Source organism: Citrus clementina, unplaced genomic scaffold (genome assembly GCF_000493195.1).
Source record: "Citrus clementina cultivar Clemenules unplaced genomic scaffold, Citrus_clementina_v1.0 scaffold_4, whole genome shotgun sequence".
Classification (NCBI taxonomy): domain Eukaryota; kingdom Viridiplantae; phylum Streptophyta; class Magnoliopsida; order Sapindales; family Rutaceae; genus Citrus; species Citrus x clementina.
This window is the reverse complement of record NW_006262274.1, coordinates 7,002,274-7,020,625: the sequence shown is the minus strand read 5'-3', so window position 1 is coordinate 7,020,625 and position 18,352 is coordinate 7,002,274. Positions and strand designations below refer to the sequence as shown.

Below are 18,352 nucleotides of genomic sequence, written 5' to 3'. Positions count from 1 at the left end.
CGTTCAGATACAAATAAAATAATTTATTATAATATAAATCATATTCAATTGAATATAACACTTTAATATGCTATATTAGTAGATGTTAGTCAATTTTTTCATAGTTTTATAATGTTTTCATATGAAAAATATTCATAAAAAATTATGAAGATAAATAATGCTAATTTGAAGAAAATAAAAAGATAAAAACAATAATAGTCTACCACTATATATTATCACAAGTTATAGAGATAGGTAATAATGTTAATTATCAAATTTTGTTTAGGTAAAGATGAAAATTAATTAATTAGATAGGGATATTTTAGAGAAAATCTTTTAATGATATCATTCAGGATTTTTAGATTAAGCAAAAAAAAAAAAGCTTAAACTTAATGACTCAATGATTCATTAAGTTGAAAAAAAATAAACAAACCTAATAACTTAATTAATTAAAATTAAGTAAATTAAGTTAAAAAAACGATTCCTTAGGTGACGTTTGTTTTTTTATCTGAAATCTGAATAGACCTGAATTAGTATGAATTTTGAATAAATCTGAATGTCTGAATCTGAATAATATGTTTGTTTTTTCGTCTGAATCTCGGAAAATAAGTATTAAGTTGTTTGTTTTTTTTTCAACTGAAAAAACTAAAAATATGTACTTTTACATTTGTATCCTTATTAAATTTGGATGTCAAATAAATAATATATTAAATACCACAATATTTTAACATTTATAAGTAAAACTATATTCAAGTGAATACATAATTATTTTAGAATTTTAATATATAAAATAAAATAAATTTCAAATTTTATCATATATAATATAAGAAATAAAAAACAAAAATATTTTTATGTGGGGTAAATGTCTATGGGTGAGTTTTGGGATAGACATGAAAAATAAATTATAAAATATGGATATTTTTGACATTAGTAAGTAATTGACTTAATTCAAATTTCTCCATTAAGTAAAAAGCCAAAAAAAATGGCTTATTTTATTAAGTCAAAATTATCTAAAAAGTCTAATTAAGTTATAAAAACAAACACCTCTAATTAACTTAATTAATTAAATTAAATCACTTTAAGTCATTAAATTAAAAAATAAACGACACCTTAGTCTCAATCTTGATAAAACACACTCATTGAGTAATTTATCAAGATTATACTGTATTTTAAAAAAAAAATTACTCAATGAGTGTGTCGATTGTCTTATTTATTTATTTATTTTGGAGTAAAATGGTCATTGGTGTGAAACCTGGACCAAAATTGCATCGACATTAAAGGTATCAAGGCAGTGACATCAAGGTTGAAAAATATTGCAAGAAAACAAAGAAAAATGTTGTAGAAATGTATTTATTTCTCTCCTATTTAACTAGTTTTGTAAGATAAGAGGACATGGGTGCATGAATTCATTAGATTATTCAATTCACGATATTGATACCGTAATCTGCGTCATCAGCTTCTTGCTGTTATTAATCAATGATTAGAGATAAACAACGGTAGATCTTATCCTATAGGCTTGTTTTAGAAATATCTAAACACGTGCACTTCAGTTCAACATTTTTAGGCCTCTGTTAATTATTTAAATTAATGTCGACCAAGGGTCTATTTGATATTATTATCTAGTTAGCCATAAATTCAAAGTATTTTTTTCTTAAAAATAGAAACTTAACCTCTTCTTAACTTCCATGTGACCGAAATTTAAATTTTAGAACTTTGATATCACTCAAGAATTATTCAATCAAAATAAGTTCGATCGAGCCACAACTAGGTGGAAAGAAAGAACTTAGATTTAAAATCTAAACAAATGGTGCAACGTCTAAAGGATCTAAATTAATCTATTGAATTATTAAAACATAGCTAAAATGAAACTCTTCATAAATTTGTTATAAATAAATCTAGTGCTGTCTGTGGCTGGAGGTGATTCCGAAAAGCATAAAAATATCATGTTGTTTATTACTAGAGCATTGCTGGATTATATTAATTAGTACGACAGAATTCACACCATATAAAGTATGATTTTGCTATTAATAATGACAAGTAATCTTTTTCGTGTTATAAATTACAGTATAAATTATAAATGTCACGTATGACATGAATGCTGATCGATATTGTTTTAATTGTTGTCACCAAACAAATAATAATGTAGTCGGTCAATTAATATGGAGCCAGGTGGAAATTAAATCAACATCAGTCCACTTAATTTAATTAATTATATATATACATACGATTGGATAGTTTATTAACTGGTCGTGATTCCATCAAATGAAAATATATAGACATAGTTTCCGTGCACATTTGAGCTAACTGAGATGGGGCATGTCCATGTCCAATTTATTAGTGAATAATCTAGTAAGATTGTTTTATTTTGTATACACTAATTGCAGCAAAACAAAAGGTCCCAATTACAAATTATAATTATGTAAATTTAATGGTTTTAGATTCAAAATTGTATATTTCTACATATGCACTTGTGGCACAAGTATTATTTGCGGATGCTCTTATATTAGTGATTAAAGTCTCACACTTGATGACTCCAACAGCATAAATTTGCATCCAATTTAGCAGCTAAATATTAAATCAATTTATTAACACTAATTAAACAGTATTGTAATGTGCATGTGATTTGGTACAATAATTTAATTAAGCACTTTGAAAAGTCACATAATTATTCAAAACTAAGAAATTTATTAATTAGCCAAAGAAACTTCTTTCTAGAGTTCAAGTTAAATTCAAAGATAACAACAAATCTTTGATCTTTCCTCTGTTTGTTCCTTGTGGGATGCAAACAGCCAGCTGCGATTGAAATTTTACCAAGTAGCAGCTGGTGGGAAAATCATTTGGGGACCGATCTTGGCGTGACCAAACGCATGCTAAGGCGTGATGAGAGTATGACAAAATTCTATGATTACTTACAATCGATGAGACACACAGAAATGAAAGATAAAGTACTCCACTAGTTTAATTTTAGTCAACGAACACGTTTTTGTTTTTTGGTTTTTGGTTGGGGGGGAATCAATTTGGACGAATTAAATGAAAAATTGGAAAAAAAAATGAGACGCATTTCTTTTTGTTCATTATTGTAAAAGTTATCCCTCTGCCTGCACTTTTTAGCTTTAGTTACTTTCCAATATTAGTGGGTTTCATTTTCGACGGAGAAAGCTACAATTGCTTACAATTTGCAACATGAATTGTTGGTAGCAGCACAAATATAATTTTTGAAATTATAAATTCACATACAATTTGTGAAGTATAATTTTCCTTTTTTCAGTTAAGGTATGAGGAGGAGAATGATGAGATGAAATATAATTGTTTTGAAATTGCCAATTTTAAGATGAAATCGTCAAATTCTTTTAATATGAGAAAATATTTAGTCAACTCGATTCGAGTTTATCCGGACTCTACTATATAGAAAGGGGGCCACCAACAAAGTGTTGGCTCTACTGGCAATGGAGTCCCCTTAAGTGGCTTGACTGGGTTTGCTCCTCAGTTCGAATCGCAGGGAAGTCGCATTTGTTGGGAGAACCTGTGCCTCCCGGTTCGAGCAGGGACTTCTAGTCTGGGTTGTGGTAGGGGCTTAAAGGTGTCTCCCACAGTTGAGGCCCTTCCCAGGATACCTCGTGGTTAAAACAAAAAAAAAAAAGAAAGGGGGCCAAAATTTTAACTGGACAAGAAGCGGAGCTTTATCTTCAACGCTAATTTTCTTTGGGAACTAGTCAAGGGCCGCAAGTCTCGGGCACCACTTCTTAATTCTATAGTTAGCTTCTGGAAAATGTAATTGAAAATTATAAGATACAATGAAAGCAATAGATGCGTAAAAGACCCAAAAACAAAAACAAAAAAAATAAAAATAAACATAAAAAAAAAGCATGCTGTTAGTAGTACTAGTCAAGCACACCATTTCTTAATATTGCCATTTCTAAGTCAAGCACACTTTCCCAGTTCTACACTCCCCACATGAGCAAAGAATATCTTTACTTGTGACTTTTAAGTCAGTGTGTTCACATTAGAAGCTCAAGATTATCTAAAAGCAAGGACAAATTATAAATAATAATGATGTCACAAAGTCTTGTACTCTTGTATCATGATTACCAAGTTTATGATAAACAAATACAATCAACTGATTTATAGTTTGTCAAAAAAACCTTTGAAATTGAGGTGTGTATATCATAACTCTTTGTCCAAGTGTTCTGTACCCTAAAAACCACTCAAAGTTGAAATATGAAAGAATTTTTTGAAAGTAACAAACTTTTTCGAAGAGCATATAAGCAAGTGATAATTTAAGAATGTATGAATTTTGTGATTATGAGCAAATGAATTTCGTATAAGAATGTTCTAGCTGAAAGCAAAACTATAAAATGGATTTCAAGTTGGATTTATATAAATTTTAATAAAAAATTATCGTTAAGAGACATGAAAAAGCAACTCTGCAATGAAGCCGATAGCTGATATACCAAAACGGGTTAACCGCTATGCCATCATGGCTAGTAAGAGGATTGTAAACAAATCGATTTACAGGTTTGGGTAGATTGGTTAGTCAGTCTTTGTCTTTTAAAATCTTTGCATTTCATTTTGGTCTATATCTTCATAGAATTTTAGATAAACTTGCGCATATGTCCAGAATCAACATATCAATGCTCAAAAGTGCATGTAAAATCAATCCTCGCTTCCCTTGGGTGGCTTCAAAATGTTGCCACAGCATGGTGTTTGATCGGGTTCTTGTTTCTTGATACCAGTCTGCAGGGTCTGTGAATGATCAGATTCTAGCTCTATTATTTCAGATTTCGCAGCAACTGGAGTTGCTATTTTTGCTTAATTGTAACATAATAGTCAGTGATTTTATTCCTCGGTGGTGGTGAAGTGTTTAAAACCACAACACCTCAATTCAAATACACCAATAATTCAAAACAGAGTAATGCTATGCTTAGTCACTTTAGATACTCTGTTGGAACACTAATACTGATATGACATCTTATGATACGCTCTTAATTCACGAAACCGAGAGCAATATCAGAATTGTCACTACTTCGAGCGAGTGTTGGCTCCAGGGAAAAGAATTTTAAAATTGGAAATGAAAAGAACAAGGAAAAGACGAGTCAGAGAGAGAAGGAAAGTGGTCCATTCGTTTCATGCCTCCCAAAAGGACAAATCCAGCAATATATAACAAACAATCCAAAATAACCAATATTGACAACACGACAGAAAGTAACAAAAAAAAAAGGAATCCAAAACAAACTCAGCCAATCACAATACTTCTATGGACCCTCCTAAACGACGTAGTCTTTAAGCCAGTCTGGAAGTTTCTTTGTTCGTTTGGGCCGTTGATTATCTTTCACTGGTTCATGGTGAACTTCCTCCATGGGCTGATTGACTATGGGTTCTTGGTTGAGCTCTTCCGCTAGTGCCCCCTCTGATGGCTCCAATTTGATATATAAATTTGTATCATTCCCTCCATCTCGAAAACACACCTTGTCCTCAAGGTGAAATGCTGGATAGAGCTTACAAAAGGCATCAAAGTTTTCCCAAGTCGAATTCTCTGGTGAACTGTCAGTCCATTGAACTAACACTTGAGGCGTTGGCTTCCCCTGTTGTAACACTATGCGGGTAGCACAAATGGGAGCTGGTAGCAAAAGAGGATGGTTATCCACACTCAACTCTGGTAAAGGATGTGAAATAGCAGTGTCGTTGCCATGATAAGGTTTAAGAACAGAGATGTGAAATACCGAGTGGATTTTGGAAGTACTGGGCAGCTCTAATTTGTAAGCTACAGGACCCACTCTAGCAAGGACAGTAAATGGCCCATAGTAGCGCTTGGCCAACTTCTGACAGGCGCGAGAAGCTAAAGTGTTCTGTCGATATGGCTGTAATTTAACCAGCACTTTATCCCCTACTTCAAAGTGAGCTTCACGGCGATGCGCATTAGCTTTCTGAGCCATTCGATGTTGTGCGTGATTCAAATTATCTTTTAAAGACTGGAGAAGAGTATTACGTTCAAGGAGAATGTCCTCCAAAGCTTGGATTGAAGTAGAGCCCTTAGCATAATGAGGAATGGTTGGAGGCAATCGGTCAAATAAAGCATGATAAGGAGACATCTTCAAGCCACTGTGGAAATGAGAATTATAGCTCAATTCTGCCCAGCTAAGTAAGGAAACCCACTTCCTTGGTTTGTCTTGAGTGAAAGCTCGTAAATATTGCTCCAATCCTCGATTTACCACTTCCGTTTGACCATCCATTTGAGGGTGGTATGCCGTGCTATGACGAAGAGTTGTGCCACTTAAGAGGAATAATTGCTTCCAAAAATTACTCAAGAACACCGGGTCTCGATCGGATATAATTGAACTTGGAAAACCATGTATTTTAATGACCATGTCCACAAAGAGTTCTGCTGTCGTGAGGGCAGTAAATTGGCATGGTAGCGGACCAAAATGGGCGAATTTTGTAAGACGATCTACAACGACCAATATGACCGAGAAACCTTTTGATAACGGAAGACCTGTAATGAAGTCCATGGTGACCTCATCCCAAACCATATCAGGTATCGGCAATGGTTGAAGAAGACCAGCAGGGGCTTGAGTTGAATACTTAGTTTGCTGGCATATTAAACACTCTCGAATAAATTTTTCCACATCGTGGCGCATCTTAGGCCAATAGAATGTTGAAGACAAGCTTATTAAGGTTCTAGTGACACCCACATGACCTGCCAGTGGCGTAGAATGAAACTCGTGCAACAATATGGCCTTTAAAGAGGAGGTTGGACTGATGTAATAACGCTGACGGTGAAGAAGAAATCCGTTTTGAACTGAGAAGTCAGCTGAAAGTTCGCCCTTTAACAATTGCTGATGAAGTGATATTAAATCAGGTAGTGTGGTGTTCTCATTAAGTAAGGATTGCAGCAATTCAAATGAAGGTTGGCTATTGAAAGAGAGGCAAGTAGGAAAGGTATTGATGTTATCCGCAGGGGCTGTTTCATGGACACGTGAGAGGGCATCAACAGCGCTATTGGTACGACCTGGTCTGTACTCAATTCGGAATTGGAATCCCAATAATTTGCGAAGATAAACCTGCTGATATGGTGTTTGAATCACTTGTTGAAGGAGCTCTTTGATACTCTTATGATCCGTGCGAATAACAAAGAAACGACCCAACAAATACTGCCGCCACTTATACACAGCGTCCATAATGGCATGCAACTCCTTGATGTAAGTGGAGGAGGCTCTCAATTTAGGACCCAACTTCTTGCTGAAATACGCAATCGGGTGCCCCTGTTGTGTAAGTACTGCTCCTATGCCCACATTAGAAGCGTCGGTCTCAATGACAAAATCGGAAGTAAAATCCGGCAACTTAAGGACTGGAGCTTGCACCATTGCTTGTTTAAGAGCTGCAAAGGCATCCATGGCTGTCGAATTCCATTGAAAGGCATCCTTGCACAACAAATCAGTGAGTGGGGCTGCCAATGAAGCATAACCGCGGATGAATCGCCTATAATATCCAGTGAGACCAAGAAAGCCCCTCAACTGCTTGATGGAACGCGGCATTGGCCAGTTAAGCATGGCATCAATCTTTTGGGGGTCGGCTTGTACTCCCGAGGCTGAAACAATATGGCCTAGATACTCAATAGTGGCCTGGCAAAACAAACACTTGGATAATTTAATAAAAAATTGATGATGATTTAAACAAGATAATACTTGCTCAAGGTGAAGCAAATGCTCGGCCATGGAGGAGCTATAAACCAAGATATCATAAAAAAAAACAATCACAAATTTCCGGAGATGAGCTGCAAAAATCTGATTCATGGTGGCTTGAAAAGTGGAGGGGGCATTTGTCAACCCAAACGGCATGACTAGAAACTCATAATGGCCCTCATGTGTTCTAAATGCCGTTTTGTATATGTCGCGGTTGTGGACACGAATTTGATGGTATCCCGCTCGCAAATCCAATTTGCTAAAAATGGTGGCTCCCCCAAGTTCATCAAACAACTCATCGATGGTCGGTATAGGAAACTTGTCTTTGATTGTTACCGCATTTAATGCGCGATAGTCAACACAAAACCGATAGGTGCCATCTTTTTTTTTAACCAAGAGAACGGGGGAAGAAAAAGGGCTTTGGCTCGGTCGAATTATGCCCTGTTCTGACATTTCCCTGATCAGTTTTTCCATTTCAGATTTCTGAAAGTGTGGGTAGCGGTATGGACGAACATTGATGGGGGCTGTGTTTGGTAATAAATGGATTTTGTGGTCAATAGTTCTGTGCGGTGGCAGGCTAGAAGGTTAGAGAAATAGGTGTTTATAGTGCTGTAAAAGGTTGAGAAATTGATTAGAAAGGGAAGAAGGAAATTCAAGTGAGGAAGTGTCTGTGATGGGAAATGAAGGTAAAGCGTCGATGACGGGTACTGGTTGTAAGGCACAAAGGCTGGTCACTGTATCACTGTGAATTAATGCCTGCAATTGATTATAAGTAATCCGAGTAGGCGAAGACAAGTCACCACGAAGCATCACTGGTTGTCCATTTAGAAAAAACTCCATGGTAAGGGCAGAGTAGTCATGGAAAACTTTGCCCAATTTCTGTAACCATTGAATGCCAAGAACCACATCTATGCCCTCAATTGGCAAAATGAAGAGGTCCACTATAAAAGCCGAGCCTTGCATTGTTAAGTTCGCTTGAGGGCAGACTTGTTTACACACCAGGAAGTCACCGTTGCCAATATATACTCGAAAATTGGTAGTGGGCTGAATGGCTAACCCCAATCGTTCCGCTAACGCCGGTTTGATAAAATTATGAGTGCTGCCACTATCAATCAGCACTTGAAAGGTGTGAGAATCAATTTCGCCAATTAGCCGAAGAGAACGAGGATTGGCCTGCCCTGCTAAAGCATTTAAGCTAGAGATGTCACCGGTAATACCATCATCTACCAATTCGGATGGTTCCTCGTTATCCTGGGGATCTAATTCCTCATCATCAGTGCCCATGAGCAGTAGAAATTTATTGCGACAGCGATGATTGCTGCTGTATTTTTTGTCACAATTGTAACATAAACCCTTCTCGCGTTTTTCGCGAAGTTCAGCCGGTGACAAACGGCGAATTGGTAATGTTGGTGTGGGTAACAATGCAGGTAAGGTGTTTGGTTTATTGGTATTGTGGGTTTGTGATGGGAGAGTCGAAGAGGATGCGGGGCTGCTGGCTGTGGTAACAGTTGCAGGTGATGATGATGTATAAATGGGTTTGGCTTGTGTTTGGGAACCAAGTGAAAGGGAATATGGTTGCTGCCATTTAGGCCATGAGCGTGTGCTCTGTTTCACTTCATTATATTTGGCCTCAAAAGTGCGAGCTAACGCAAAGGTTTCCATCAGTGAAGATGGTCTAGAGAAAAGCAATTCCCGTCGAATGTTGGGTTTGAGACCAGTAATGAAAAAACTAATCAAAAGAGGTTCAGAAATGCCTGTAACCTTATTCATTAAGTCTTCAAAGGCTGACTGGAAATCCGCCACTGTGGTAGTTTGGCTCAATTTGGACAAATCCCCCTGGGGATCTTCATACAAAGAAGCACCAAAACGATATCGCAAATTAGCTAAAAATTCTTGCCAAGTAGTGAGCAAGTGATTGTTCTTCATCCATTGATACCACGCAGCAGCTCGGCCTTCCATATGAAATGAGACAATCCGTAGGCGGAGGATCTCAGGTGTGTCATGGAAGTCAAAAAATTCTTCTATTCGAAAAATCCATCCATTGGGGTCAGACCCATCGAATTTGGGCACATCCATTTTCATGGAGCGAAGCACTGGAGAAACCTCAGAGCCAGTAAGAACGCCCTCATATTTGGAAGAGGAAGGGTGTGAAATATTGAAGGCACCAACGAGTTTGTTGGAAGACCCATGAAGTTCTGTACGTAACTCCTCAAAACGAGAATCGACTGATGTCATGAATTGTTGGATTGTTTGGTGGATGGACAGTTGCTGCCCATCAAGTTTGGCGTAAAAAGTTGCTTGAAGGGTCTGTAAAGCGGAAAGAATTTCAGAGTTTGCCATGATCAATGAAAGCACCAATGATACGCTCTTAATTCACGAAACCGAGAGCAATATCAGAATTGTCACTACTTCGAGCGAGTGTTGGCTCTAGGGAAAAGAATTTTAAAATTGGAAATGAAAAGAACAAGGAAAAGACGAGTCAGAGAGAGAAGGAAAGTGGTCCATTCGTTTCATGCCTCCCAAAAGGACAAATCCAGCAATATATAACAAACAATCCAAAATAACCAATATTGACAACACGACAGAAAGTAACAAAAAAAAAAAGGAATCCAAAACAAACTCAGCCAATCACAATACTTCTATGGACCCTCCTAAACGACGTAGTCTTTAAGCCAGTCTGGAAGTTTCTTTGTTCGTTTGGGCCGTTGATTATCTTTCACTGGTTCATGGTGAACTTCCTCCATGGGCTGATTGACTATGGGTTCTTGGTTGAGCTCTTCCGCTAGTGCCCCCTCTGATGGCTCCAATTTGATATATAAATTTGTATCATCTTATGTGTTATCTATCGAGTGGTGATAGATTAATAATTAATAATAAAATCAATTAATACTATACACATGCATTAATTAATTGGTGACATATTGGTAAGAATCCCAACTCAGTATATGAACTAAGTGAGCATTACATTATTGTTCAAAATATTATTTTTGTTGGATGCTGTTGTGCAATAAGGTGCAAATCTGGATTTCAGAAAGTGTATGACAAGTCGTTTACGTGAATCAAACATATGAGACACATCGTTTAAATTACGTGAATCAAACATATGAGACACATCGTTTAAATTCGTATGACATACCGATTGACGCAGATTCAAAAGTCTATGTCTGTCAGCAGATGTCATCCATCCAATTAAGTGAATTACTTGTTTTTGCATCTGATCTCACATAAACTCATTGCGCTGAAACGACATACATGAAAGCCTGTAGGATTCTCTAGGATTTTACATGCACTTTTGACATTTGAGTATTGATTGAAAGATGATTCGTTAGGATACATGTCACACACGTGGATGGAGGTTAAAACAAGTGGAGAAAGGTGGATTTCCTCCTTAATACTGAAATCTTTATTCTAACCAGATTAGGAACTTCCCAAAGCTCTTTAAGCCTCCACATAAAGCCGCTAGTTTTCAGGTTTATTTCACAGAGAGCACATACTCAAGAAGCTTTACAAGCAATCTCTCTCCGTAATTTATTCTCTCATATTAATAAAAGCTTTTCTCTGATCTTCATGTAGACGTAAGTTGGTTAAATAGCTGATTATTCAATTCTTAATCTAATGTTGGGTTTATATGTGAATAATTATATATTGCGAACTCTTATATGAGATTAAGTCTAATTAAAAATGATATAAGTAATTTGGGCTTTAATATATCTAATAAAGTATGAGTCTTTAATGCACAGAGACTTAAGAGTAATATTTATTTTTATAATGGGTTAAAATATGAATACCTAAAAGTGATACGAAAATTATATATATAAGTAATTATGGTTTTCAGATCACACATGACATTTAATTCTCTTCAAACATCCTTTTATTAGAGAGAATGTAGGGAGAAGGTTAAAAGATTTTCTAAGATAACATGTCGATTTAGAAGACAAACCACATGACTTTAAAGAATAATTAGGTATTATAGATTTAAATATGTGTCCGTATATTCGTTTATTGTCTCTTAGTAATACAATATGAATATTCTTAAGTTTCCGTGATGGTTTTCACCAAATAATTATTTTCTAACACTGACCACCCTAAATCCTTGCATCTGATCTTTGCAACTTTGTTTCTTTTGATTTTCTTAGTATTTTAGAGTGATTAAGCTTTGGTTCTCAACATCATAATCAGTTTTTGGATAAGAATTGGTCTTGAGGTTATTAGTTTGGTTGTTAAACACCCGATCAATCTCGACAGATGTGATGAGGAAAATAAAACAAGTGTCCATGAAAGACGCTGAATGAGGTGACTTTTTTTTTAAATGGAATGAGGTGACTTTTGAAGAAGAGTACATAGCTAAAAAAATTAGTGCATAAAAACCTCGTTTTTATCTAAAATCATTACAATTTCTTTTGGCTCTTATCTTAGGTCTGATATGTTGGCTTCAAAGTTACTACATTTGACAGTGGGCTACTTTAGTATCATTATTAGTAGAAACAATGATAATAATGAAGATTAATAAGAGATAGAAAATTTTTAATTGTCTTGGAAGATTTCTCTCATAAAAATGAACAAAATATTAAAAAATGGATTATATATAATTGCTTGACAGATTAGACAGTTGTTGGCATTGATTCCATTTTTTCCCCATTCAATTTTTTGATTTTAAATTCAACCCTAAAGATTCATAGGAACCCTAGTAATTAAACACATATGCGGACTTTTTTTATTTCCTTGATGATTTTTTAAAACGAATATAGCTATTCATTTATGGGATGAATAAACATCACAAGAATTATAACAAACTTGTAAGCTCAGCAAGAGCTTCTTCTAACCAAATACAATAATCTGGTTTCAGCAATACTAATTTAGCCAACTTATGGTCCACTAAATTTCAATATTTGGGAAATATCTTAAACGCAACATTGTGAATTAAATCCTTTGCGAGATCTTGATGAATCTCGCCCACAAACGAGCAGCCAATGATCAGTCTAATCACATTTTGCGAGGCCGATTCAGAAATTGAAGGATAAAGAACCCATTGTTATGGCCATCATTTCGAAATGATATTCCGAGTTGCTGCGGCCATGACCTTTTGAGAGTTCCTTATCATAATTCGCAGTTGCCTTCACATTCATTTTATCCCTAACTGAAGTTTTTTTATTAAAAAAAATTATTCTCATGCAATAATTGCATATTCAAATTGCTTTGGGAAAAAACACATTTAGTCTCTATATTTTAATATTAGTATCTATTTAGTTCCTATATTTTTAAAAATGTCTCGAAACATCCCTGCCGTTAAAATATTGATACCCCTACTGTTACTTTTTTATTTTTTTTGACTTACTTTTACAATATTACCCTTTTATAATAATTTTTTTGTTTGGACATTAATAAAAAAAATTAAATTACCAATTTAACCCTAAAAAATTCTATGAATTTTTAATTGTCAAAAATTGTATGCAAACTACCAAGTGTGCAAATGGTGATTGCAAAAAAATTAATATAATTTTTTTTTAGGTTAAATTGGTAATTTAATTCTTAATTTTTATTAATGTCCAAAAAAATTATTACAAAAGTAATAAAAGGGTAATATTGTAAAAGTAAACCAAAAGATATAAAAAGTAACAGTAGGGGTATCAATACTTTGACAGCAGTGATGTTTCGAGGCATTTTTAAAAATACATGGACTAAATGGACACTAATCTTAAAATATAAGGACGAAATGAGCTTTTACCCAATTGCTTTCATTAATTTGACAAAAAGTTTGACTTTTTCTACAACAAAATAGTACACTTATCAATCTCCATACGGTGATACGACTCTCTCTCTTTTCTTGTTTCCTCGCCTTATCTCTTATTATTTAATGAGCCGTTAGAATTAAGTTTTGCATTTTTTTTAGAGTAATGATATAACCATAAATTCTTGTATAAATTTATCTTGTACAAACTGATGTGTCATGATAAAATTGATTGAATTAAATATCTTTTAGCCCACATGATTTATTTATATTATTTTATATTTTCATTCAACCAATAAATTAATGAAAAATTAGTTTGTACAAGATAAGTTTATACAAGAGTTTGTGACTGTATCATCACTCTTTTTTTTATTTACAATGAAACTAATTTTTTCACTAGATTATGAAGGTAAGGAAAGACAAAGAGAGGGGGAGAAAAAGAGGAAATCTTAATTAATCTTATCAGATGACCCTAGAGAAGTGGACAAAGAAATCATTAATTTGACCCATGTTTAATTATTTATTTATTTTTTCATTCTTCTATAATAAAAGGCCTATAATTCTTCTAAAGAAAAAAGGAAGAAAGAAAAAGAAAGGGGCAATTTTCTAACTACTAGTCTACTGCACAAATATCAAGAAAGAAAAATCCAACAGCAAACTTCGGATTGCATTATAAACTTCACGCAGGATTCAAATTATAATTAAAATTATTTCCTGTAAATTTTTCTGTATACCAACTTATCAATCTGTTTCTGCAAGTCAAAAGCCAATAATCGGTGATCTTGCCTTTTGCCTACCATTGTTATATTGTTCCATTTCCCCCTTATCAGCAGCAGATTTCGCAGCTGCTTCTCTGAACCTCTGGTGAATATCACTCTTGTAAAACTTCCTAGTCATAAGCACCAAAATAAGTGAAACAAAAGCACTAAACAAAGTGGCTGCTGTCATGATGAAAGACAATTTAAAACACTCAACTCCAATGCAATTCAGATCATCCTCTGGCCTCCTTGTGATTCCTGAAGCTGCCATTTGCTTCTTTGCTTATTTATCATGCAAATGCCCAGCTACCCTCACATTAAGCAAATATGACCCAATTGGGCTAGCTGCCCCGCCAAAATTGCACAAAGTTCAGTAATACTTTGGCCCAAAAAATTCAGATGTGATAGCAAAAACTAACGGCCATTGAGCACCAAAATTGAACCCCATAATATTTAACCCTCCAGGGACATTAAAGGCAATCAAAAGATGTCCAATCCATGACACTAACAGGATTATTGTGAGCATTAGTGGTCTACGAAACTTGTATTTAGCCAAAAAGATTTTCAGAAACAAAACCTGAGACCACGCGGCCAAGGCAATTCCATATGTTCACTAGTGAAACAAATGTGCTTATGCCTCTTTTGGGGTACCCTAGTGAGGTTCCAATCTGACGAAGATTGTCGATTGCCAATAAACTTCCGCCGACGCCGCAGATTGTGGCTAAGAAGAGGATTAGCATGTCCATGGTGAAGAGTGCTTGCAGGATTGTGTAGTCTTCACCTTGGTATAGTTGGCACCAGCCATTTTCACCCAATTAAAAATATTAGTGAAAAGATGTTATAACCTTAAATATTTACTATCTATAGATCTATCTCGCATAAGATGTATCGATTTAGGCTTTCCCAACTAAAAAAATAGGTTAGATAGTTTCGATAGGATCATTAGTGAATAATATCAACTTGAAACATGTAATACTTTACCCTGTAAAATTCATGGTTTATCATGCAAACACATATAATATTTAGCACTATCAAAGTTGCTCCTAAAATACTTTAAGGTGTAAAATTAATCAAACTTGAGTATTATGATTGAAATAATCAAAACAAAAACAATATCGTAATGTGACCTAAATTCTTTGCCTTTATAAGTTCGCATACATTAGAGAAAGAAAAAGAAAAAGAAAAAGAAAAATTAAGAAATTAAGAGAGGGATGAAAATTTGGTTGTAAAGTTAGGAGGACAAGCCTTTGATAGATTTTGTAATAATTTTCTAACAATTAAAAAGCGAAGATAATTACTCAACTATCTATAACTTGAAAAAAGAAGTGAACTGATTATGAAAATAACTCAAACTTGTGTGTCACGTTTGTAAGTTAATTTACGGACATTGGTAGTTATTTTACTGAGGAAAATGCTAAATGTCAATCGAGTGGAGAGAGGGACGAGAGAATCGGCATCCCATGCTGCCGTTTTTGTGCCCTCTCTCTCTTCATTTTATAATGTGAAAAATTAAAAAATAATAAAAAGGGAAGAAATTGAAATGAAATTAAAAAAAAAAAAATAGCACTCCTCTCAGCTGATCCTCACTCCCTCATCAATCGTCATCCACTCTCCTCTGTCATTGCAAAGTAGCATTCTTTCTTTTTCTCGAACTCATTGCAAATTAGCATTCTTTCTTTTTCTCGAACAGCTCTCTCGGCAAACAAACCCCCTCACTCGTCGTCAAACTACTAGAATTATGGTCATCTGCAACCAATAAATTCGTAGCAGAAGCTATCAATTTCGTCATAAAAATAATTTGCGACCAAAAATTTATGATCGCAAGTTGGTAACATTAAGTCTATCGAGGAAAAGTAACATCGGCCATTTTATAAGTTGGTTGCTGAAAATAACTTTTAGCGATAAAAAATGGTCGCATAATATAATTTCACTTTGTCTCCGTCACTTTTTTACAACCAATTATTTCATTGCAAATTTACAATATTTGCGACCATACGTAAACTAGTAGCAAAAAATTTAAATATAATATTATGTTTTAATTATAATTTTACAAAATTTTAAATTTTTTAATTTTTCTTTAATAATGAAAACAATTATAACCAACATCATGAAAGTAGAAGAGTTAAATTAAAAATTTATTATTGATAAAAAATACACAAAATTTTAGCAAATGAAATTATATTATTTAGCATAATTCATAATTGTAACATTTGGAACAATTACGCAAAGATCTTCAAATAACATTGCAATAGTTGGAACAATTAGATTTATTCATAAATCTCTTGATTTTCTTCACCTCTTTTTATATGATCTTCAATATTTAATTTCTACAAAAAAAATACAAAGCACAAAGTTTAGTTAACTTCTACACATGATAATAAAAAAAATTATGCAATAAAAAAATAAAAAAGTTTGTGAGGAAAATAAGTTAGGAAGATAGAGTGAGAACAAGAGAATGAGAATTATAAGAGTGAGAGAACTTAGAGATAAAAATGAAAGAGAGAAGAATAATGCAAATATATATAACATGCTAGTTTTTTGCGACAACTTTTAAATTTGGTTGAAAAAAGTTGTTCAAATTGAGTTTAATTATGTAAGGCGATTTAATTACCGCCAAAATATTTTATTTTTAGCGACCAAATAATGATTTGTCACAAAAAGTATTATGAATATATTTTATAATTTGCTTGACGGTAGATTTCTCGCCAAAATCTTTTGACTTTTTGCGGCAATTTGAAAGGGGTCGCAAAAAGTAGATATTTGGGAAGAAAATTTAGTTTTGTCCCAAGGGAAAAGTTACTTATTAATTTCATCACTTTCTTTTTTGCGATGAAATCTTGAAGTGGTTGTTGAAAGTATAGAATTTGTAACGAAAATGTTTTTGGTTGCAAATAAATAAATAAATAAATATATTTGGCAAATGCTTTTGCAACAAAAATTGTGTTTGGTCGCAAAAAGTGAGCTTATGCGATAAACTTAATTTGGTCACAGGAAAACAAGACATTTAGCGACGAGATCACCTTTGGTCCCAAGAAGTGACATTCTGCGACAAAATTATGTCGTCACAAAAAAATATGGTTGCAAAAGAATATTATTCTTATAGTGAATCTTCATCCACTCTCCTTGTCACTATAAAGCAGCACTCTTTTCCTCTCTTGAACAGCTCTCTCAGAAAACAAACCCAACACTACCACCGTCCACCACCGCAGTTCCATCTTATCACCAACACCGCTGACAACAACAGAGATGAACAAGAGCCCCTAGTGTGACATTGCCGACGACGACATGTTTTGAGTGATACTATAATATATTGACTTCTTAAATTTTTGTTATTAAGTTTAGATCTTTGTTTTGAGGGTGAATGGTTGTTTGGTTTGTTGCATGTGGTTTGATTTGGGTTTTGGGTGTATTGACTTTGGTAGGTGTGTTGGATTAGGGTTTGCCTGTTGAATTAGGTGGTTTCTTAGTATAATTTCTGTGAATTGAGAAATTTGGCGTAATTTGTTTGAAAATTGCTGAATTTTGGTTTAGTATGATGCAGAATTGCTATGAATTTAGGAAAGTTGTTTAATTTGTGTGAAATTTGTTGAATTTGGTTCCTTGTGACATAGAATTGTTGTGAATTTGGGAATGTTGGTTCCAATTTCAGCAATTTGCATGGTCATTTACTGCATTCTACTTTCTAAGCTCTTGTAATTTTGAGATTTATTATGTGTGCTTCTGGAATTGTTCTTTCTTCAAAATCATTTCGGTCTATACTTTTACAAAATATTTTCTTATCTTCATGTAAAATCTACTTTTTTTGTTTTTTTTTTCATATAAGAGTTTAATTCACATGCATAATGAGCGATGTCATATTCTTCTAGTTGTGAACTATTATCAAAGTTTTTAACAAATCTCCCAATCGATGGTTAAAAGGCATTTGTACTTTGTCTCATATTTGCTAACTCTAGATCTTGTTCGAACTCATTTATCCCCAGAATTTGCTTGAATTTTGTTAATTTCATTGTCCAATTAGTCGGTTTTACATAATTAAATTTCTTATTCATGCATTTAATTTTTTTGACCTTTTTTTTTATGTTTTTTGGCTGAAAATAAAGTGGAAAGTATTTTGTTTAAGTTGTTGCATAGTGTTTTGTGTTTTAGAGCTATGTTCTTCTTTTTTTTGGTAGTTTAAGTAGTCTATTAATGACAATGTTATCTGGCAC

General features: G+C 34.1%; 1 protein-coding gene across 1 annotated transcript; it reads right to left on the bottom strand.

Moving 5' to 3' along the window:
* Positions 1-8,243: 8,243 nt before the first annotated feature.
* On the bottom strand, positions 8,244-9,998 carry LOC112099021. The gene has a single exon (XM_024186119.1). The coding sequence runs from the start codon at positions 9,996-9,998 to the stop codon at positions 8,244-8,246; it is 1,755 nt and encodes a 584-aa protein (XP_024041887.1).
* Positions 9,999-18,352: the final 8,354 nt, after the last annotated feature.

Excerpts from the sequence above, each read along its gene's own strand:
- LOC112099021 (XM_024186119.1), bottom strand. The coding sequence starts at position 9,998 with ATGGCAAACTCTGAAATTCTTTCCGCTTTACAGACCCTTCAAGCAACT.